This window comes from Erythrolamprus reginae, chromosome 12 (genome assembly GCF_031021105.1).
Source record: "Erythrolamprus reginae isolate rEryReg1 chromosome 12, rEryReg1.hap1, whole genome shotgun sequence".
Lineage (NCBI taxonomy): Eukaryota > Metazoa > Chordata > Lepidosauria > Squamata > Dipsadidae > Erythrolamprus > Erythrolamprus reginae.
Window position 1 is genome coordinate 3,712,490 of NC_091961.1, and position 22,269 is coordinate 3,734,758.

The following is a 22,269-nucleotide window of genomic DNA, read 5'->3' on the forward strand; positions in this document are numbered from 1 at the left end:
AGGGCTGGGTGATTATCTCCCAGAGGTGGAGAGACCTCGTGGACACTGGAGGAAGGCCAGGTTAAAACCCTCTTGAGCTTGTTACCCCAAAAGATGAGTCTTTTCTGGAATGAGTCAATAGTTGCTAAAGCCACCAGCAGCCGGAATGAGCCAACTCTCCACGGCCAACTCACCAAAATTCAATTTATTGAAAATAGTTTTTTAAAAATCATTTTGATTTTTGCCATTCACATTTCCTTTTCTCCCTCCTTCGGCATCCTTTAATGATCCCATTCCACAGGCCTTAAACTCGAGGTCCAGGGGCCAGCTCCCGTCCGAGGAACCTGCAGTGACAGCCACCGGCAGTAGGCATCAGTGGGAGACAGAAAGGGAGCTGCAGCCGTTCACCCCCTGCCGCAGATGGGTGGGTGCTGAGCCTCTTGGTTGTGGCCTCACCGCCCCCGTCCACCAGCCAGCCCGCCTGGCGTGGAGCAGTGAAGTTTGGCACCAGCACATTTGTGGCGGGCGGGGCAGCCATGGCCGCGGCTCTCACCCGCCACTGCCTCCAGCCAAGCTGGCAGCAGTCGCCGAGAGTTCGAGTGGGATCTGCCACTTTCCTCTGGGCAGCCCAGCCAGGTGGCCATAGAAAGTGCAATCTCTGCACTTTCTACAGCTGGCTGGCTGGGCTGCCCAGAGGGAGTGGCAGCTCCTGCCAGAGAAACCTGCAGTGATGGCCACTGGCAGTAGATATAGGTGGGAGGAAGGGAGCCACAGCTGCTCCCCCCCCCCCTTGGTGTGTGCCAAGCATCTCGGTTGTGGCCTCTCCGCCCCATTCATCTGCCAGCCCGCCTGGGTGTGGAGCAGGGAAGCATCAGCATTCGTGGTGGGCGGCTGCGGCTTTCACCCACCGCTGTCGCCTCTAGCCAAGCCGGCAGCATTTGCGGTGGGCGGCTGCAGCTCTTTCACCCACCAGCATCACCTCCAGCCAAGCTGGCTGCAATCACCGTGAGTTCCTTGGACGGGATCTGCCACTTCCCTCCGGGCAGGCCAGCCAGGCAGCCATAGAAAGTGCAATAATCTCTGCCCTTTCTACAGCAGTCTGGCTGGACTGCCCAGATGGAGTGGCAGCTCCCACCTGAGGAACCTGCAGCGATGGCTGGTGGGAGAAGGAAAGGGAGCTGCGGCCGCCCCCGCCTGCCGCGAATGGGTGGGTGCTGAGCCTCTCAGCTGTGGCCTCTCTGCCCCCATCCCCCTGCCAGCCCACAAGGGGATGGGAAGTGTGTGTGCACGCGCAACATTCTGAATAAGAAAAACCGCCATTCAAAAAAAAAGAAAAACTTTAGCTGGCCTAGCACTTTCGTTGCTCCCCAACTCCAATGCCCGGCTCCATGTAAAATCTCATGTGCTACCATGGGCCAGATAAATTGCCTCAGCAGGCCACATCTGGTCCGCGGCCCGTAGTTTGAGGACCGCTGGCATACGGGACTGCCCAGGAGTCCATGAGGGGGCCACCCACCATCCCCTGGTAAACAATGGATCTGCCCAAACCTCCACAAGCACCCCCAATATGAGCAGTATCAAGCTGGCCATGACCACCCAGTTGGTTGCAACCACCCCAGCCATGCCCCCATCAAGGTCAATCACAACCCTGATGCAGCTATTGAAACTTGGACATCCCCATACCGTTTCTTCCATATTAGTGTAACTCGCCCTGTGTAGAGTTGGCCCTGACGAGTTGTCATCGACCCACCGGCAGTTGCTCCCTTGTCACCATTTCCAGCCATTGCTGACCCCATGGGCATCTTTGTCCTTTGTACAAAAGGCGGCAGCACACCTTGGTGCTGCTGGACAGACTGAGCTCTCTACCAACCCCTGGTCGTCCTAATGGCACAATTCCTCTGATGAACAAAGGGGCCAAGTATGGCCGACAGCACAAGGTTCATACCAGGCCAGCTGGCTATCCTTTTGTAAGCTCCATAACAGGCTATTCCAAGGGTAGGGGACCCACATGCCAATCAGGCATCCCCTCCAAGTGACTCCTTTGCTTAGGGCAGTGTTTCCCAACCTTTTTTGAGCCACGGCACATTATTCACATTTAGAAAATCCTGGGGAACATTGGGGGGGGGGGGGGGAGGTGTTTAAAAAGTTTGGACAAAAAAAAACTTCCTTTCACTCTATTTTTCTCTCTCTTCCTCTTTCCATCTGTTTCTCTTCTTTTTTGCCCTCCTTCCCTCCCTTTCCCTCACCATCCTTCCCCCCTTTCTCTCCTCCTTGCTATCTTTCCCTCTCTCCTCCCTCTCCCTCTTAGCAGCGGCATTGGGCAGTAGCTGCGGGGCAGCGGCAAGGTCATCAGCTGTGAGGCGGAGCTCCGGAACGGAGGCACCGACGGCAGCAGCTAGATGTGTTGCTAGGTGCCGTACATGCTGGCATTGCACTGGGTATGGACGTGGGGCTGGAGCCTCTGTCCTGGCCCAGACAGCAGGCAAGTGCCAGCCACGCAATTCTAGCATGCCTAGCCACCGTCGGTGCCTCTGTTCCGGCGCTCCGCCTCACAGCTGACCACTCTGCCGCTGCCCCACGGCTACTACCCACTGCGGCTGTCACCGCCATCACCCTCCCGCTACGCACCACCCTTCTGCTACCCTCCCACCAGGCTCCAAAGCTCACCTGCTGCAGCCGCCAGGGAAGCTCCAGCCGGGCAGGGTGCTGCAGTTGCCGGAAAACTTGGAAGGCGCTAAGAAGGAAGCTCAGCTTCCGTTCTCACAACTTTTTGCTCTTCGCAAAAAGTTTCGAGACCAGAAGCTGAGCTGCTTTCTTCGCGGCACACCTGACCATGTCTCGCGGCGCACACTGGTTGGGAAACACTGGCTTAGGGGACTGGGTTCTCCTTACTTACCTCTACTTATTCATGACTTTCAACAAGTTTGCGCCCCAGAGCCGAGACGGGCATCCATGAAGGCCAGCCTTGCTCTCTCTGTCTGGAACAGGATTTGTACCCGATCGGCTCTGGTGACTTTATTTATTTGTTCCTGCCCTCCCCTTCCCCTTTTTCCAGAGGGAAGGTGGGCGAGATGAATTACTTGAATTTTTCTTTGTAAACCAATGATCAACTTCTTTGTGTCGATTTGTGACGCTCCCCAAAGCTGTCACAAACGATACCATGTAGTCCTTTTGCTTTTAACTCAGGGGTGGGGAATGATGGCTCCTTTTGTGACGGGTGTGCTTCAACACCCAGAATTCCAGAGCCAGCCAGGAATTCTGGGAGTTGGAGTCCACAGGTCATAAAAGGGGCCCATCGTTCCCCGCGCCTGGTCAAAGTCGTGCCAGGCCACTGTGCACAAGCAACTCACCAGTCTGGCCTTCGGACCGGTGTTCAGGTTGCTTTTGCTGTGGGCCGGTGTCTTTGGTATCCTCAGGATGGGCCCCTCCATGCATGCCCACTTCCACACCCCTGACCCACGAAGGGAGGGGCGCATGGGCAAAGCTGGCAGGGGTTTCCGGAAAGATACTCCACTTAGAAAACTGATTGTACAGTGCTAAGATTTCCTTCCCTCCAAACATTGTGAGGGCAGTGTTGTTGTGATGTGATTTTTTTTTCCTTTTGTAAATAATAAACTTTATTTTTTGTGACCTGAAAGATGAGGAGTCGAGTGTAATTGTAGTTGTGACAAAAGGTTGGGTTTGGAATCGCTTGTCGTTTCTAGGATGGGACGCGACTTTGTCTCGAAAGGAAAATCTTTCCATTGACACACACCTGAGTGACACTTAAAGCCCCAATTTCTGTGCGGTGGGGGGAACACCCCCCCCAAAAAAAGATTTGCAAGGTTCATCCAGCCCACACTTCCTGGCAACGAAATGCTGGCACAGAGGTCTCCTTTGCCTCTGAATCATGATGATACTCACCTCAAGAATCTGCAGGTTTCTTCTGCCGTCATCAGTTACTTACATACAGATGTGCAAAGAGAGACAATTCCCAGGGAAGGTGCAGCTGGAGAGCAGATTACAATTTACCCAAACCATAAACATCACAATCAGGCAGGGGTTGCAACTTACCTCTGGCTGCCAGGGCTGATAGGCGTGCAGCTCCGTGTGATCGGCCGGCAGGCATGCGTCGGAGGGAGATTTGGCTTCTGCGCATGCACAGGAAGTAAATCTCGCGAGAAGACGCGTGGATGTGTGAGATTTCAGAAATTTTCCGCATGCACGGAACCAAAAAGTCGCTGAAATCTCACCTGCCCGCATTTCTTCTCACAAGATTTGCTTCCTGTGCATGCGCAGAAGCCAAATCTCATTCCGATGCATACACGCACCCACCGGTCACCCGGAGTGTGATCAGTGCATCAGAATAAGATTTGACTCCTGCGCACGCACAGGGAGTAAATCTCGCGAGAAGACGTGGGGGCATGTGAGATTTCAGAAATTTTCCACATGCGCAGAAGAAAAAAGTCGCTGAAGTCAAATCTTCCTCGGACGCATGCAGGCACCCGCCGATCACCTGGAGCTGCGCGCACAGTTCCATCTCCGCTACCGGAACGCTGTCCCCCGCTCCCATTCAGGGAGCAACCCAATACTGGCCGCGATTCAGACCCGTTCCGCTGTTTGGCTGTGAGAAGGGAAAGGCTGAACGAGGGAGAGAAAAGGCAACGGGGATTCTCTTCCCACCGAATCCCTCGGATACTTTATTGGCTTTAAAAAATAAGATTTAGGGACGGGCCTGTCCCAGAGGGGAAAATACTGTGTAGAGGCGACGAAGGGAAGGGACGGGAGCGGGGGGGGGGGGGAACGGAACATCTCTCTGCCAAAGCCGGAGTGGAGGGTTTCTCTCGCCCACGGGAAACGTGGAGCTCGGAAGCAGGATCTGAGACTGAAGAGAATCCCAGAAAAGCCAGAGGTGCGGTCAGGCCCTTCTGAAGAGGGCCAAAGGGGGCAGCCCCAGAGAAAGTGGGGAGGACTCAGCCCTGACGTTTCGACTTTTCAAGGACAGCCGCCGTGAAAGGGAGAACAGGTTTGGGGGGGGGGGGAGAAAGGCAAGTAGCCACCTGCCCCTCCTCTGTAGCCGGAGTCCCTGGGCAGGAATCCCGTCTGGTCCGGCGGGAGCTGATCCAGGGCAAAGAAAGAAGCTGGCAAGCCTGATGGCAGGAGGCAGAGGAGCTGCACAGGATTCCCAGAGCTGGTCTTTGGCACTGTTTGGGCAAGGGTTGGGCAAAGGACCAGGACAGGTCTGTGTGTTTGTGTGTGTGTTGGGCCTGGTACAGGCACTCGGGTGAGCTTGGGGACTCACAGGAGTCATGGCTTGCAACCCACACGCCAGAGCAAGGCAGGCCGTCGGGACCCTGGCAAGATGGCGAGGCCTGTGGGAGCCCCTCCCAGAGCCGAGTTCAGGGCCAGTAGCCAAGCGGGCGAGGACAGGGGGCACAAACGAACGTTGCAGGGTCCGGCGATCACTTTGAAGGGAGGTGAGTATCGGGGGCCCTTGAGAGGCTAGCACGGCAGGGAAAATGGAAATAGAGAGAGACCGAGGGACACGGAGAAGGCAACGAGGGGGAAGCGCCTGGCAAACGCCTCCCCACAAATTGTCAAAAGAGTCGAGTCTGTATTTTGCTGGCCGCCGCTCTCTGCCGCAGACACATTTCGCCCAGGTCCACCAACCCTCCGTGGTCAAGCACTGCTTACAAATGTCTTAGGCGTAGTAGTCCAGCTGGGGCGCCGGAAGCCGCTGGCGTTGGGTCCAGCCAGGTCCCCCTCTTCCCCCCGAGAAGGCCGGGCTCCTACCGTCTTTTGGAAACGCGGGTGCCCAACGAGAAGTCCGTCTGGAGCCAGGGAGGAAGCCAGGAGAAAGTGCTGAAGGGTTTAAGGGAGGGGTCCTCCTGGGCTCGCCCCACCTGCGGCCCTAACGCCACGTCTTTGAGGTCAAACCCCCGTGCTGGTCCCTTCCTGGAGACTGAAATTGCTTTGGCTTTTCCCTGGAACGCGGAGACAAGGAGCAGCCATGAAATGTGATGGAGCCACCCTGGCCGTGGCAGGGCCACAAAAACAGGAGGATAATCCAAGGCAGTGGTCTTCAAAGGTGGCAACGTTAAGACTTGTGGACTTCCAACTCCCAGAATTCTCCAGCCAGCATAGCTGGAACATGCCCCTCTCTCCCCTGAAGAAGCCCAGAGCCCAATGCAAACAGAACGAAATCTTGGATTGGATTGGGTAGGGTAAGACTGGATTGGACTGGGAAGGGAAGGGAAGGAGGAAAAAAGTAGAAAGGAAAGGAGGAAGAAAGGAGGAAAGGAAAGGAAGGAAAGGGGAAAAGGAGGAAAGGAAAAGAAAGAAGGAAAGGAAACAAAAGCACAATTCGTGGTCTTGCAGTGGTTAGAATGCAAAGCAAATTGAATCTACAGGAAGAGACTTCAAACAGGCTGGTGGGGGGATTCTGGGAGTTGAAGTCCACAAGTTCTTAAAATTGCCATGTTTGGAGACCTCTGATCGAAGGGAAACTTTTTGCAAGCTGTAAAACAGTTCCTGAAAGTGTGGTTGGAATCACCGAGGAGTAGCAGTTACACCCTTGGGAATGTCATGTTGGTTTCCCATCCCAGCCAGGGTGTTTGAAATCCTCTCTGAGGGTTAGAAACTTTGTGGAGTTGGCACGGGGTTGGCCCCAGATCCCCCGAAAGGAAAACACCAACATGGGGTGAGGGGGCAGAGGGAGAAGAAAACTAAGACAAAGATTGATAGATATGTAGGGAGAGAGAGAGAGAGAGGTAAGAGAGGGAAAGGGATAGGGAGAAAGAGGAAAAGAAAGAGGGAGGGAGAGGACAGAGAGAGGGGGGCAAGGAAAAGAGATTGAAAGAGAGGAAAAGAGATTGAGAGAGGGGAGGAGAGAAAGGGAGGGGAAGAGAGAAAGGAAAAGAGACACCCAGAGAGGAAAATAGATTGAGAAAGGGAGAGAGGAAAAGAGAGAGGGAGGGAGACAGAAAGGAAAAAGAGAAAGATGGGAGAGGCAGAGAGAGAGGAAGTGAAAGAGATTGAGTGAGAGAAAAGAAAAGAGACAGACAAAGATTGAAAGAGAAGAGAGGGAGGAAAAGACACACACACAGAAACACAAACAAAGAAGATATTTACCTTGTGATTGAAAAAGAAAGAAAGGGACTCCGGGCTATGGCAGAGAGGCCTGTGTCAAATGCGGTTTTCGATTGTGCCAAAGAAAGAGAGATTTAGTGGGAAGGCTGGAAAAGAAGAAGAAACAGAAAGAGAAACAGGAGAAAAAAGCCTTTGGCTCCTGGGAAGCAGACGCGCAGAAATAGAGCAAGCAAAGGGCTTGGAGAGGAGCTTTTGCCGGCTCATGAGCTCCCAGGAGGCAGAGGGGGGGGGGCTGGATGTGACCCACCCCACCTGGGCTGTCCTGTCCTCCTGCCCCATTGCCTTCCTCCCCGCCCCACCTCTTTTGCTCTGCAAAACTCTTGTTCCTTTCCCTCCTTGCTGCCTTTCTTCTGCAAAGCCCCTTCCCCTCAATATCCTATGGTGCTAACCTAGGCCTTTCTAGTTCCCCTTTCTCAGTGCCATCTTCTGGCCCAAGGGTCTCCAACCTTGGTTACTTCTGGGGACTTCAACTCCCAGAATTCCTCAGCCAGCTTTGCTTGTGGACTTCAACTCCCAGAGTTTGAGGAATTGAGGTCCACAAGTCTTAAAGTTGCCAAGGTTGGAGACCCCCGTTCTAGGCCGAAGGAGACTGAGAGCTCTTGGGGGCATCTGAAGTCAGCTCGAGGGGCTGCCAAGAACCGAATTTTTGGGGGCGCATGTGAAAGGACCTACCTGTGGCCGCATTTTTGTCGTTCAGGAGCTTGGTCTGGCTGCTGGGGATGATTTTCAGATCCACAGCCTCGGGGGATTGGGGCGAGTTCTGTATCCTGGAGGCCATGAGAGCATTGAGATACTGCAGACGGGTGACCTGCAAAGAAACCATCGGGTAGCCGAAGATCAATGAAATGATGTTAATAATCATTGACACTATTGACCAACCAAAGGAGAGAATGTTAGTACAGTGGTACCTCTACTTACGAACTTAATTCGTTCCGTGACCAGGTTCTTAAGTAGAAAAGTTTGTAAGAAGAAGCAATTTTTCCCATAGGAATCAATGTAAAAGCAAATAATGTGTGCGATTGGGAAACCACAGGGAGGGTGGAGGCTGTTTCCTCCCAGGAGATTACTAGAGAGGCCCCATGGAGGCTTCTCCCCCCTTTTCCGGCCCTGTTTCCTCCCAGGAGATTCCTAGAGAGACCCCAGAGGCTTCTCCCCCCTTTTCCGGCCCCGTTTCCTCCCAGAAGATTACTAGAGAGGCCCCACGGAGGCTTCTCCCCTCTTTTCTGGCCCTGTTTTCTCCCAGGAGATTCCTAGAGAGACCCCAGAGGCTTCTCCCCCCTTTTCTGGCCCTGATTCTTTCCCAGAAGATTACTAGAGAGGCCCCACAGAGGCTTCTCCCCCCTTTTCCGGTTAGTTTCGGAGGCTCGGGTTTGTAAGTAGAAAATGGTTCTTGAGAAGAGGAAAAAAAATATTTTAACACCTGGTTCTTATCTAGAAATGTTTGTAAATAAAGGCATTCTTAGATAGAGGTACCACTGTACTATGTACATAAATAGTTGGGTTGGCAATATATAAAATAACCCAACAACGTATGCTTACATGTATTAAAACATGCCTGGGATAAACATAGATCCACCCTAAGATAAAACGCAGGAAATAGTCTAAGGGCAGACTAGATGGACCATGAGGTCTTTTTCTGCCGTCAATCTTCTGTTTCTATGTAACACTACCTGGCCAATCTCTGGAGGTGCTTACCTTGATGAACTGCAAATCGGTGAGGGCTCGAACAGTGTAGTCAGGGCAATAGGCTGAATAATTGGCCGGCTCTGTGCCGTCAGTCTGCTGTTCACGACGATTCATCCGTAGAGTGGACACCGGGGACTGATGGACTGTCGAAAAGGAACAAGCAACACTGTGGACATGTTCACACCAGCAAACCAACCGAAAGGTCTCTGAGGGTGAGTCCACACCTTCGAGAGGGCTGCTCCAGAGGTGGGATTCAGCAGGTTCTGACCAGTTCTGGAGAACTGGTTGCGAAAATTTTGAGCAGTTCTGAGAACCAATAGCGGAAATTTTGAGTAATTCAAAGAACTGGCAGCAGAAATTCTGAGCAGTTCAGAGAACCAGCAGTGGGAATTTTGAGTAGTTCAGAGAACCAGCAGTGGGAATTTTGAGTAGTTCAGAAAACTAGTAGTGGGAATTTTGAGTAGTTCAGAGAACCAGTAGTGGGAATTTTGAGTAGTTCAGAGAACCAGTAGTAGTGGGAATTTTGAGTAGTTCAGAGAACCAGTAGTGGGAATTTTGAGTAGTTCAGAGAACCAGTAGTAGTGGGAATTTTGAGTAGTTCAGAGAACCAGTAGTGGGAATTTTGAGTAGTTCAGAGAACCAGTAGTGGGAATTTTGAGTAGTTCAGAGAACCAGTAGTAGTGGGAACATTGAGTAGTTCAGAGAACCAGTAGTGGGAATTTTGAGTAGTTCAGAGAACCAGTAGTGGGAATTTTGAGTAGTTCAGAGAACCAGTAGTAGTGGGAATTTTGAGTAGTTCAGAGAACTAGTAGTGGGAATTTTGAGTAGTTCAGAGAACCAGTAGTGGGAATTTTGAGTAGTTCAGAGAACCAGTAGTGGGAATTTTGAGTAGTTCTGAGAACCAGTAGTGGGAATTTTGAGTAGTTCAGAGAACCAGTAGTAGTGGGAATTTTGAGTAGTTCAGAGAACTAGTAGTGGGAATTTTGAGTAGTTCAGAGAACCAGTAGTGGGAATTTTGAGTAGTTCAGAGAACCAGTAGTGGGAATTTTGAGTAGTTCTGAGAACCAGTAGTGGGAATTTTGAGTAGTTCAGAGAACCAGTAGTAGTGGGAATTTTGAGTAGTTCAGAGAACTAGTAGTGGGAATTTTGAGTAGTTCAGAGAACCAGTAGTGGGAATTTTGAGTAGTTCAGAGAACCAGTAGTGGGAATTTTGAGTAGTTCAGAGAACCAGTAGTAGTGGGAATTTTGAGTAGTTCAGAGAACCAGTAGTGGGAATTTTGAGTAGTTCAGAGAACCAGTAGTGGGAATTTTGAGTAGTTCAGAGAACCAGTAGTGGGAATTTTGAGTAGTTCTGAGAACCAGTAGTGGGAATTTTGAGTAGTTCAGAGAACCGGTAAATACCCCCTCTGACCAGCCCTGCCCTCATCTCTTCTTTGCCTGCTGAGTCCCAGTTGATTGGAAGGGAATGGGAATTTTGCAGTATCCTTGCCCCAGCTACACCCACAGAACCGGCAGTAACAAAACTTCAATCCCACCGCTGGGCTGCTCACCTCAGGGCTGAGCAAAGGGCCTCACCTGAAGAAGGAGCAGTAAGGGCAGAGACACCGTAATAGGTGAAGGCGCCATTTTCAAACTTCAGTCCTTCCTTCCCGATCTCTACTTCCACCCTGCCCTGACAGAGGAAGCAAAAGGCAAAATGAGCAGAGGAGACACTCACCTGGGGGGCGGGGGGTGGGGTGTAGAAGGAATACCAAATATACTCGAGTATAAGTTGATATTTTCAGCACAAAAATGTGCTGAAAAACCCAACCTCGACTTATACTAGAGTTACTGACTTTCACTGACCTGAAAACTATCCCAAAGCTCCACAGTTCTGAGGTAAAAGGCAGAGAGGAAAGAAACTTCATGGCTGGCAACACGAGGCTTTTTTCTTTTTGCTCGTTACCCCTCAGCTGCCTGATTGGTAGCAGGCTGAACCAATCACAGCTCCTTTTCTACACAGAAATGAGGCACTGAACTATCTGATTGGCTGCAGGCTGTACCAATCACAGCTCCTTTTCTACACAGAAGAGGCACTGGGAGAGCTATCTGATTGGCAGCAGGCTGTACCAATCACACCTCCTTTTCTACACAGAAAGGAGGCACTGAGAGCTATCTGATTGGCAGCAGGCTGTACCAATCACACCTCCTTTTCTACACAGAAAGGAGGCAAGGAGAGCTATCGATTGGCAGCAGGCTGTACCAATCACAGCTCCTTTTCTACACAGAAAGGAGGCACTAAGAGAGCTATCTGATTGGCAGCAGGCTGTACCAATCACAGCTCCTCCTCTGCAGGAAGGAACCATGGCTTTCTCTTCTGATCAAGCCAGCAACAATATTTTACAAGTAAATAAAATGTACAAGTAAAATGTAAGTTACCCATTTAAATTTGATTAACAGGATAGGTTATTTTGTAAGAAAATGTTGCTTCGAGTGGGGATAACTCTGTGTGATTAAACTTTTTCTTCCAACTATATTTATCCTACCCAAGAGGATTGTTAATGCTGATTTGTTTAAAACAGTACAAAGGTTAGGATAATATAATAGTATGAATTTTGTCATTAATCATTTGTTCTACATAATTAATATGAATAGATTTACTCCTTATGCAAGATAAATATCATGTACAAAAAAGATTTTACCATTAATGATTGAGTAACCCCCAATTGTTATTTACTGATCTATTGAGATAGTAATAATGATTCTAACTTATGAAATACGTTTTAAATGGAAAATCTGAATATTTATCATATGGAAGTTTGATTTAAGCAATTGTTTTGAAAGAATATATGAAATCCCAATTATTAAGAAAATTATAATGATATTGTAATGAAGATTAAGATAACAGGTTTTAAGATTAAGATAACATTCCTAAATATATTTTAAGAGGTTTTTGGAATTTAAAAAAAGAAAGATTTTGGAAGGGGAGGAAGAAAGATGCAAGAAATAAAAAACATTTTGGAAGGAAAAAAGTTACATAATATAATAACAACAACAACAGGGTTGGGAAGGGACCTTGGAGGTCTTCTAGTCTAACCCCTTGCCTAGGCAGGAAACCCTACACTACTTCAGACAAATGGGTATCCCACATCTTCTTAAAAACTTCCAGTGTTGGAGCATTCACAACTTTTGGTGGCAGGCTGTTCCACAGATTCATTGTTCCAACTGTCAGGAATTTTCTCCTTAGTTCTAAGTTGCTTCTCTCCTTGTTTAGTTTCCACCCATTGCTTCTTGTTCTGCCCTCAGATGCTTTGGAGAATAGGTTGACTCCCTCTTCTTTGTGGCAAACTCTGAGATATTGGAAGACTGCTATCATGTCTCCCCTGGTCCTTTTTTTCCATTAAACTAGATGTACCCAGTTCCTGCAACCGTTCTTCATGTTGTTTTTTTTATTCTCCCACAAAAACAATTTTAAGAAGCTATAATAGAAAATATTCAATTTTATAAATTACCAGTAGCCACTGTATTTTCCACCCTGGACTTATATTCGAGTTAATAAGTTTTCCCAGTTTTTGTGGCAAAAGTAGGTGCCTCGACTTATAATCGGGTCGACTTATACTTGAGTATATACGGGTAATATGAATTCCCAAGATTCCCAAATCCAATTAGAGCCTCGGATTTTAACACCATCACTCTGCTAAAGAAATAATTCCCTCAACGCTGTCAAACTATTTAGTCTGCACTACTATTAATCTTCTCATTGTTCCCATCTCCACCCACTAATGACTGCATATAGCTTTGTTGCTTGTATCTTTATTATTTATATTGTTTCCTAATATGATTGGATTGCTTATTTGTACCCAGACTATCATTAAGTGTTGCACCTTTTGATTCTTGACAAACATATATTTTCTTTTATATACATTGAGAGCATGTGCACCAAGACAAATTCCTTGTGTGTCCAATCGCACTTGGTCAATAAAGCATTCTATCCTCTGCTCTTTTAATAGGCTGAGTTAAAACAGCCGTGTTTCTAAAAATACCGGCAGCCCTTAGCTTACATCCACAATTGAGCCCCAATTTATGTTGCTGAGTCAGGAATTCCGTTAAGTGAGTTTTGCCCCGCGTTTTACAACTATTCTTGCCACCTTTGTTAAATATATAGCTGCAGTTGGGAGTGGTTCCAGAGGGCTGGGGCCCCCACAGAGAAGGCTCTTCCCCTAAGGCCCCACCAAGTGACACTGTCTAGTTGACGGAACCTGGAGAAGGCCGACTCTGTGGGACCTAACTGGTCGCTGGGATTCACGCGGCAGGAGGGGGTCACACAAGTAATCTGGTCTGATGCCATGTAGGGCTTTATAGGTCATAACCAACACTTTGAATTGAGTCCGGAAACCAATTGGCAGCCAGTGCAGACCATGGAGTGTTGGAGAGACATGGGCATGCTTGGGCAGACACATGACCGCTCGCGTGGCTGCGTTCTCCACAATTAGCAGTTTCCGAACTCTCTTAAGGTACATCTTATACTCCGAAAAATACGATAATCGTCCTTTCTCAGCGATCCAGCCGCCTCTTGGTTTGGCATCTCACCTCTTCTCTGTTTTCTTTCTCAAGTGGCATCAGGACTTGCTACTCTTCCAGCCCAGAGGAATTACAAGGTCAGTGGCTTTTCCCACTGCCCTCCTCGATGGAGTGGCTGAAGAGCAAGATCCTGCGGAATTTCAGCCTTCCGATTCAGGAGATGGGCCATCCTACGCCGAGTTCTGCTTATGCATCAGAAACCCACACCAGCACATGGCACAATGGACTGGACCATTGTGAATTCCAGGTAAGGGCTGACGTCACAGAAGGTGTCCCTTACTGAGTGCTAAGCGAAGGTCTTCCAGTTGCATAGGATTTATGGAAGGAGGGCAGAGTGGTCGGTTCCATGCCTTCCCCATTTATACAGCCGGTGAATCCCTCCTCCCTGTTTTTATTATTTATTTATTATTAATTGGATTTCTATGCCTCCCCCCTCTGACAACTCGGGGCGGCTTACAACATATAAAACACAATAAATTTCAATAAAGTCAATCCAATTAAATTAAAATTACACCGCAATCTAAAATCCCTAATTAAACTAATCAATCACACCCATTCATACAACAATCATACAATCATTCATTGGCCGGGGGCTAGGATCGAGTCGGCCCAAGCCTGGGAACATAAGTGAGTCTTAAGACTCTTGCGGAAGGTGAGGAGGGGGGGTGCAGTATAAATCTCTGGGGAAAGCTGATTCCAGGGGGCCGGGCCCCCCACAGAGAAGGCCTTGTCAAACGACATTGTCTAGTTCAGCGTTTCCCAACCGGTGTGCCGCAGCACACTAGTGTGCCGCGGGACATCGTCAGGTGTGCCGCGGCGAGAGGCGGCGGAGGAGAGTGGGCGGATCGGGCGGGCAATGGGGCAGGGCGGAGAAGCCAGGGGCGCGTTTGGCCGGAGGCACCTACTGCCGCACCTCCCTGCCCCTGCCTCCCCACGGTGCCTCCGGCCAAATGCGCCCCTGGCTTCTCCGCCCTGCCCCATTGCCCGCCCGATCCGCCCACTCTCCTCCTCCGCCGCCTCCTGCCTTGGGGCGAGCAATCCGGGAGTCCGGGACTGTGTGGCTTTGCGCCATGAAGAGAAAACGGCCGACTTTTCCCTGCTGCCGTTTTCTCTTCATGGCGCAAAGCCACACAGTCCCAGACTTCCGTATCGCTCGCTTCTCCGGTCAGCAAAGCCATCTGCCCAGGAAAGCGCTGCGCTGGCCGGAGAAGCGAGCGATCCGGGAGTCCGGGACTGTGTGGCTTTGCGCCATGAAGAGAAAACGGCCGACTTTTCCCTGCTGCCGTTTTCTCTTCATGGCGCAAAGCCACACAGTCCCGGACTCCCGGATCGCTTGCTTCTCCGGTCAGCAAAACCATCTGCCCAGGAAAGCACCGCGCTGGCCGGAGAAGCAAGCGATCCGGGAATCCGGGACTGTGTGGCTTTCGGCCGGGTTAACGGGAGGCGGCGTGAGGCCGGGCGCTGGGGACGTCTGGGAGGGCAAGGAGGCTGATGGCTGCTGCGCACTCCACTCTCTCTCCGGCTCTCTCTCGCTCTTTCTTTTTCTCTCTGTTGCTGGCGTGGTGAACGAGAGAGAAAGAGAGAGAGAGAAAAAGGAGGGGAGAGAGAATGAGAAAAAGAAAGCAAGAGAAAGAGAGGGAAAGAAAGCAAGAGAGAGAGAGAAAGAAAGGGGGGAAGGAGGGAGAGGGAAAGACATAGAGGGAGGGAAGGAGGGAGAAAGAGAGCAAAAAAGAGAGAAAGAAAGAAAGAGGGATGGAGAGAAAGAAGGGAAGGAAGGAAGAGAGAGAAAGAGGGAGGGAGAAATACAGTGAACCCTCGAGTTTCGCGTCCTCAAGGATCGCGAAAGGGCTATTTCGCGAGTTTTCAACCCGGAAGTAAACTCCACCATCTGCGCATGCGTGCCCTTCCACGCATGCGTAGATGGTGGAGTTTCCCCGCCGGGCAGAGGCTTCCCTGGGTCTTCCCCCTCTTTCTCTATGTTGCTTCTTCCTCTCTCACACTCTCTTCCTCCCTCTCTCATCTCTTTCTTTCCTTCTCTCTCTTTCTCTATCTCTCCCCCTCTTGCTCTCGAGCGGCCGCCTAGCAGCTGATCTGCTCGGCAGCGCAGCAGCAGCGAGGAGCCGAAGATCTTCGGCTCCTCGCTGGTGCTGCGCTGCCGAGCAGATCAGCTGCTAGGCGGACGAAGGAACCTTCCCTGGGTCTTCCCCGCCCAGATCTTCGGCTCCTCGCTGCAGCCGCGCGCCCCTCGCCTTCGCCTCACCTGGCGGGCGAAGGAGGGCGCAGCTCCGGCCGCTCGCCTCGGAGCCGGTCTGCCTCACTGCCTCCAGTCCGCGGCAATTCCCCTCAGCACGCTGCCGGATCCAGCGGAGGAGGGGGGGAAGCGAAGGCGCGGCGATGGGCAAGGGCTGCCAGTGAGCCTTCTCCGTCCCTTTCCTGCTGCACCGGTCTGGGGCCAAGTGGGCGGGGGGCGGCCGGGACCTCGCCTGTCTCCGCCGCCCGCATCGCCCCTCCGGCGGGCCGGCCTCCCCCGCCCGCCTCTGCTGCAGCCGCCACCGCCTCCCTGACTGGCACAAAAGGGCCCCGCCCGCCCCGCCCCGAAGCTTACCTTGCGGCGGGATTCCCTCCCCCCGCAGCCAAAACTAAAAGCCTGTCTCTTTTTTTTCTTGTGGCGAGCCCAAGCCGTTTCTCTCTCGACCGCAGCCGAGCTTCCCTCGGCCCCCTTTGGCCCCGTCGCCTCCTCCCCGCCTGCCTTTCCTCGCCAAGCGCACGAAAAAAAAGAGAGAAGGCTTCTACCAGAAGCGGGTGATGGCGGAGGAGCTCCGAAAGCTGGCTAGCGGCTTTTCCCCCGCAAGAGATCCTTCATGCCCCTGCCCGCCGTCCCCGGCTTCTGGTAGAAGCCTTCTCTCTTTTTTTTCGTGCGCTTGGCGAGGAAAGGCAGGCGGGGAGGAGGCGACGGGGCCAAAGGGGGCCGAGGGAAGCTCGGCTGCGGTCGAGAGGGGAACGGCTTGGGCTCGCCGCAAGAAAAAAAAGAGACAGGCTTTGAGTTTTGGCTGCGGGGGGAGGGAGTTAGGAAAGTCCTACTTCTCTCCCCGCAGCTAAAAACTCAAAGCCTGTCTCCTGCCGCCCGGTTTAGCCAGGACACGAGCGGCAAAGTGACACCCCCCACCCCAGCACTTTGAATCCCGCCGCAAGGTAAACTTTGGGGCGGGGCGGGCGGGGCCCTTTTGTGCCAGTCGGGGAGGCGGCGGTGGCTGCAGCAGAGGCGGGCGGGGGAGGCCGGCCCGTCGGAGGGGCGATGCGGGCGGCGGAGACAGGCGAGGTCCCGGCCGCCCCCCGCCCGCTTGACCCCGGGGGGCTGAAGAGAGCCGGGCGGGGGCTACTCCCCCAGCCGGTTAACTTGAAGCGCTCGATTAACCGGCTGGGGGAAGGCAGGGCATTTGCCTCCTCTTTCCAGCTGAAGGAAAAGCAGACAACTGCCTTTCCCTCGGTCGCTTCCCGGAGACCGCTTTGGAACATCGCTTTGGGAGAGGGGGCAACTGCTCCCAGTTAAGAAGCAAGAATCCACCCCCTAGCCAAACGGCTTTTTTCGTGTTTAGCGCTCGAACGCCGTGCTAAACAGGAAAAAAGCCATTTGGCTAGGGGGTGGATTCTTGCTTCTTAACCGGGAACAGTTGCCCCCTCTCCCAAAGCGATGTTCCAAAGCGGTCTCCGGGAAGCGACCAAGGGAAAGGCAGTCGCCTGCCTTTCCTTCAGCTCTAAAGAAGCGGCAACTGCCCTGCCTTCCCCCAGCCGGTTAACCGAGCGCTTCAAGTTAACCGGCTGGGGGGAGGCAGGGCAGTTGCCGCTTCTTTAGAGCTGAAGGAAAAGCAGGAAACTGCCTTTCCCTTGGTCGCTTCCCGGAGACCGCTTTGGAACATTGCTTTGGTTGTTCCTGCCTCTCCTGCAGCAGAGAGAAGCGGCAAATGGCCCAGCCCTTCCCCCAGCGGCTTCACCGAGCGCTTCGGGAAGGTGCCGCCTGTCTTCGCTGTAAGAAAGGCAGGTGCATCCAAAGCATGCGGGGAAGCGGTTGGGGGAAGGGCTGGCCATTTGCCGCTTCTCTCCGCTGCAGGAGAGGCAGGAACAACCAAAGCAATGTTCCAAAGCGGTCTCCGGGAAGCGACCAAGGGAAAGGCAGTCGCCTGCTTTTCCTTCAGCTCTAAAGAAGCGGCAACTGCCCTGCCTCCCCCCAGCCGGTTAACCGAGCGCTTCAAGTTAACCGGCTGGGGGGAGGCAGGGCAGTTGCCGCTTCTTTAGAGCTGAAGGAAAGGCAGGCGACTGCCTTTCCCTTGGTCGCTTCCCGGAGACCGCTTTGGAACATCGCTTTGGGAGAGGGGGCAACTGTTCCCGGTTAAGAAGCAAGAATCCACCCCCTAGCCAAATGGCTTTTTTCCTGTTTAGCACGGCGTTCGAGCGCTAAACACGAAAAAAGCCGTTTGGCTAGGGGGTGGAAGTGAAAGTGAAATGCCGGCGGCTCTAGCAGCTGCTACAAGCAGCATTTCACTTTCCCTCCCAGGCAAAAAGATGCCGGCATTATGGGCTGATGGGGCCGGACTTCCCAGGCGGAAGGCGTGCCCCTCTGCCCGGCATCTTTTTGCCTGGGAGGGAAAGTGAAATGCCGCTCGTAGCAGCTCCTAGAGCCGCCGGCATTTCACTTTGCCTCCCAGGCAAAAAGATGCCGGCATTCTGGGATGATGGGGCCGGACTTCCCAGGCGGAAGGCGTGCCCCTCTCCCCGGCATCTTTTTGCCTGGGAGGGAAAGTGAAATGCTGGCGGCTCTAGCAGCTGCTACGAGCGGCATTTCACTTTCCCTCCCAGGCAAAAAGATGCGGGGAGAGGGGCACGCCTTCCGCCTGGGAAGTCCGATCCCATCAACCCAGAATGCCGGCATCTTTTTGCCTGGGAGGGAAGGTGAAATGCCGCTCGTAGCGTGGGCGGGCGCGCGCGCGGGGACCCCAGCTTCGCTTCCCAGCTGGGAAGCGGCCCCAGCAATGGCGTGGGCGGGCGGCGCGCGCGCGGGGAAACCCCAGGCGCGAGCAACGGGGTGGGCGGGCGAAGGGCGGTGGAAGTAAAAACACCATCTGCGCATGTGCAGATGGTGTTTTTAGTTCCGCACCGCTACTTCGCGAAAAATCGATCATCGCTTGGGGTCCTGGAACGGAACCCTCGCGATGATCGAGGGTTCACTGTAGAGTGAAATGGAGGAAGAGATTTTTTTTTTGTCCAAACTTTTCTTTAGCCCCCCCGCCCCCCCCTTCAGTGTTCCCCAGAATTTTGAAAACATGAATAATGTGCCGTGGCTCAAAAAAGGTTGGGAAACACTGGTCTAGTTGACGGGACCTGGAGAAGGCCAATTCTGTGGGACCTGACCGGTTGTTGGGATTCATGCGGTTCCGTAAGTAATCTGGTCCCATGCCATGTAGGGCTTTATAGGTCATAACCAACACTTGGAATTGAGTCTGGAAATCAAATGGCAGCCAGTGCAGACCGTGGAGTGTTGGAGAGACATGGCCAGACCCATGACCGCTCGCGCGGCTGCGTTCTGCACAATTTGTAGTTTCCAAACACTATTCAATGTTGGTCTAGAGGCCACAGTCTGCCCAGATTTGGTTTACTTGCTAGAGGCTTGTCTCGTTTCTTGGAAGTTGCTTAAGCTTCCAACCTGATTCTTGAACCAGGGCCTCCGCCCTCCCTCAAGGTCCTCCCTGCGCCACTCCTAGACATACAGTACCTGCAGGATGAGCACAAAGTAATTGACGGGCTGGTTGCGCTGATACAAGTAATGCTCAGCAGCCAAGCGGTTGCAGTCGTCAAACTTCACTTCTTGATTGACACTGGGATGCTGCAGCAGATGCAACAGGACCTTCTCTGAGATTCGGCCTGGGCTGAAGAGGTCCACCTCTGGAGGAGAAGGGGGAGGGAGGCAGAAAACATGGTCACGTCATATTTTTTATGAAAAAAAATAAGATTGTCAATTGTTTTTTTTTTAAAGGACACCTCGGCAGCTTTATAGAATAGAAATCTTTATTGGAAACAGAATTATTTATTGGCCAAATGTGATTGGAGCCACAAGGAATTTGTCTTTGGTCCATAAACTCTCAATGTACATAAAAATTATAAGTGATAAATCATGATTTATGGAGACCTCGCCTACAAAAAGATATTGATAAAATTGAACGGGTCCAAAGACAGGCTACAAAAATGGTGGGAGGTCTTAAGCATAAAACTGATCAGGAAAGACTTCATGGACTCCATCTGTAGAGTCTGGAGAACAGAAGGAAAAGGGGGGACATGATCGAAACATTTAAATATGTTAAAGGGTTAAATAAGGTTTAGGAGGGAAGTGTTTTTAATAGGAAAGTGAACACAAGAACAAGGGGGCACAATCTGAGGTTAGTTCGGGGAAAGATCAGAAGCAACGTGAGGAAATATTATTTGACTGAAAGAGTAGTAGATGCTTGGAACAAACTTCCAGCAGACGTGGTTGGTAAATCCACAGTCACTGAATTTAAACATGCCTGGGACAAACATAGATCCATCCTAAGATAAAATACAGGAAATAGTATAAGGGCAGACTGGGGGGACCAGGTGGTCTTTTTCTGCCATCAATCTTCTATGTTTCTATGATCATAGTAATTTTCAAAATACTCATCATAAATGGTAAGATATGATCACCAAAGGTCGGTGAAATCTCACGTGCGCAAGCATCCTTGGGCAAGCTTTCACTTCCGGCGAATGCGCAGAAGCTGAATCTCACACTGAGCTGTGTGCGCATGGACATGCCCCCATGCACCCCCTTGTCTCTGGCGCACCAGTAGCACCAGAGACAAGGAACCCTTGCCTGCTAACAAACATCTAATTATATTGAAAACACATGAAGTCAAACCTATTTTAACACTTTACACTGAAGCAAAAGCTGATATAAGCCTGGAAGAATGACAAGAGAACATTTACGAGCATTCTTTAGAAACGTATAAATCTTTATTTTCCTTGCAGAACATATTTTTTAATGTGTCAGCTTGGAAGAATCCATCTTGTGTTGATTAAGCCAAGCCATGCAAGACTCCAGAGACGCTAAAGCGCCTAAAACACGATTTGAGTATTGCCCACAAAATCATATGCTGCAATGTCCTACCAGTCAATGACTACTTCAGCTTCAACCGCAACAACACAAGAGCACGCAACAGATTCAAACTTAATACGAACCGCTCCAAACTTGACTGTAAAAAATATGATTTCAACAATCGAGTTATCGAAGCATGGAACTCATTACTGGACTCAATTGTGTCAACCCCTAACCCCCAACATTTCTCCCTTAGACTCTCCACGATTGACCTCTCCAAGTTCCTAAGAGGCCAGTAAGGGGCGTGCATAAGTGCACTGGAGTGCCTTTCGTCCCCTGTCCAATTGTCTTTCCTTTCTTTCACCTATCTTATATACTCTCTTCCTTTCATATATCCTCTCCTCTAAGTCCACTTTCACCCTCTTTTATAGTATCACATGTCTATTTTTCTTCCTATGTATTTGTGTATTGGACAAATGAATAAATAAAATAAATAAATAAAGATCAGAAATAGTTATTTTATCCCTTTTATTCTTGCATTGAACTGACGTCTGAGTATTATTATTATTATTATTATTATTATTATTATTATTATCATCATTATTATGATGATGCTAGGAGAGAAATATGCACCACCCCCTTCATGCTTTATCAGGATGAGTTTGCAGGGGCCTGTCTTTATTATTATTATCTTCCTGAGCTTCCTCTCAGTGCACAAATTTTACATTCCTTTATGCCAATTTGGAGGGATTTTGTAATCCGTTGAACCAACAAATGAGTTGGCAATAAATATAACAAAGTGAAACGATATGAATGTTGACAGCAAACAGATGGTTACACTGTTTTATGTGTTAAGAGTTCTTTAATCATACAAAAAAATCCCCACAAATATTATTTTCCCTTTTGAATTGTATCGTTATTTCATTTGTTATTGTTTATATTTTATCTCTGGCATGTAGCAGATGTTCCAGATAAAGAAGATGGAATTGCCATCAAAAGACACATTTGGCATCGGTAAGATTTGATTTGCAGATTTGATAAATGAATCATTATCTAGGTGAATGTATATGTGTGTGTCCCAGGAGGGTAGCAATAGCACTTCGACATTATATACTGCTTTACAGTCCTCTCTAAGCAGTTTACAGAGAGTAAGCATATTGGCCCCCAAAAATTTGGGTCCTCATTTTATCCATTTGGAAGAATGGAAGGCTGAAATGACCTCTAGCCGGTGAGATTTGAACTGCTGGCACTCGGCAGAATTAACTACAATCCTGCATTCTCACTCCTGTAGCATCACGGGAACAGAATAGAATAATAGAATAGGATAGGATAAGGTAGATAAGATAGATAAGATAAATAAAATAGATAATATTAGATTAGATTAGATAAAATAGATAAAATATGGTAAGATAGATAAAATAAGTATTAGATTAGATAAAATAGATTATTAAATTAGATTAGATAGATAAAGTAGATAAGATAGCTAAAATAGATATTAGATTAGATTAGATAAAATAAGATTAGATAAAATAGACGAGATAGATAAAATAAGGATGATAAGATAAAAAATAAAATAAAATAAATATATATCTATATATAAAAATAAAATAAAATGCCAGGGGTTCCAGAATAAGACGTGGTTTCCTCCATGGCCTTACCTCTAGATAAGAAGCGCTGGGTAGCCAGGAGTAGCTGAGGGGAGATTTTCACCTTGTACTCATTGTCAGAAACTTTGAACAAGGAGAAATCTTCTTTCCGGCGGTCCATCAGTGTTCCCAGCTGAGGTGGCTTCTTCTTCAACCGGTTGTCCCCTGGAG

The 22,269-nt window shown here is 50.2% G+C and overlaps 1 protein-coding gene across 4 annotated transcripts in view; it reads right to left on the minus strand.

The window, feature by feature from the left end:
• Positions 1-178: 178 nt before the first annotated feature.
• The window catches only part of CNNM3 (cyclin and CBS domain divalent metal cation transport mediator 3), a 44,287-nt gene continuing 22,196 nt past the window's right edge, over positions 179-22,269 (minus strand). Inside the window, exons 3-8 of one of the 4 annotated variants that reach the window (XM_070765677.1) lie at positions 22,111-22,263; positions 19,121-19,290; positions 10,369-10,465; positions 8,803-8,936; positions 7,780-7,915; positions 179-323 (exon numbers count right to left, since the gene is read on the minus strand). In XM_070765677.1, coding sequence (XP_070621778.1) covers positions 202-323; positions 7,780-7,915; positions 8,803-8,936; positions 10,369-10,465; positions 19,121-19,290; positions 22,111-22,263 — 812 coding nt within the window. In that variant the 3' untranslated portion in view covers positions 179-201. Of the gene's footprint in view, positions 324-4,629; positions 5,943-7,047; positions 7,194-7,779; positions 7,916-8,802; positions 8,937-10,368; positions 10,466-19,120; positions 19,291-22,110; positions 22,264-22,269 lie in introns of those variants that run through there. The other 3 variants (XM_070765681.1, XM_070765679.1, XM_070765680.1) reach the window with 3 other exon arrangements.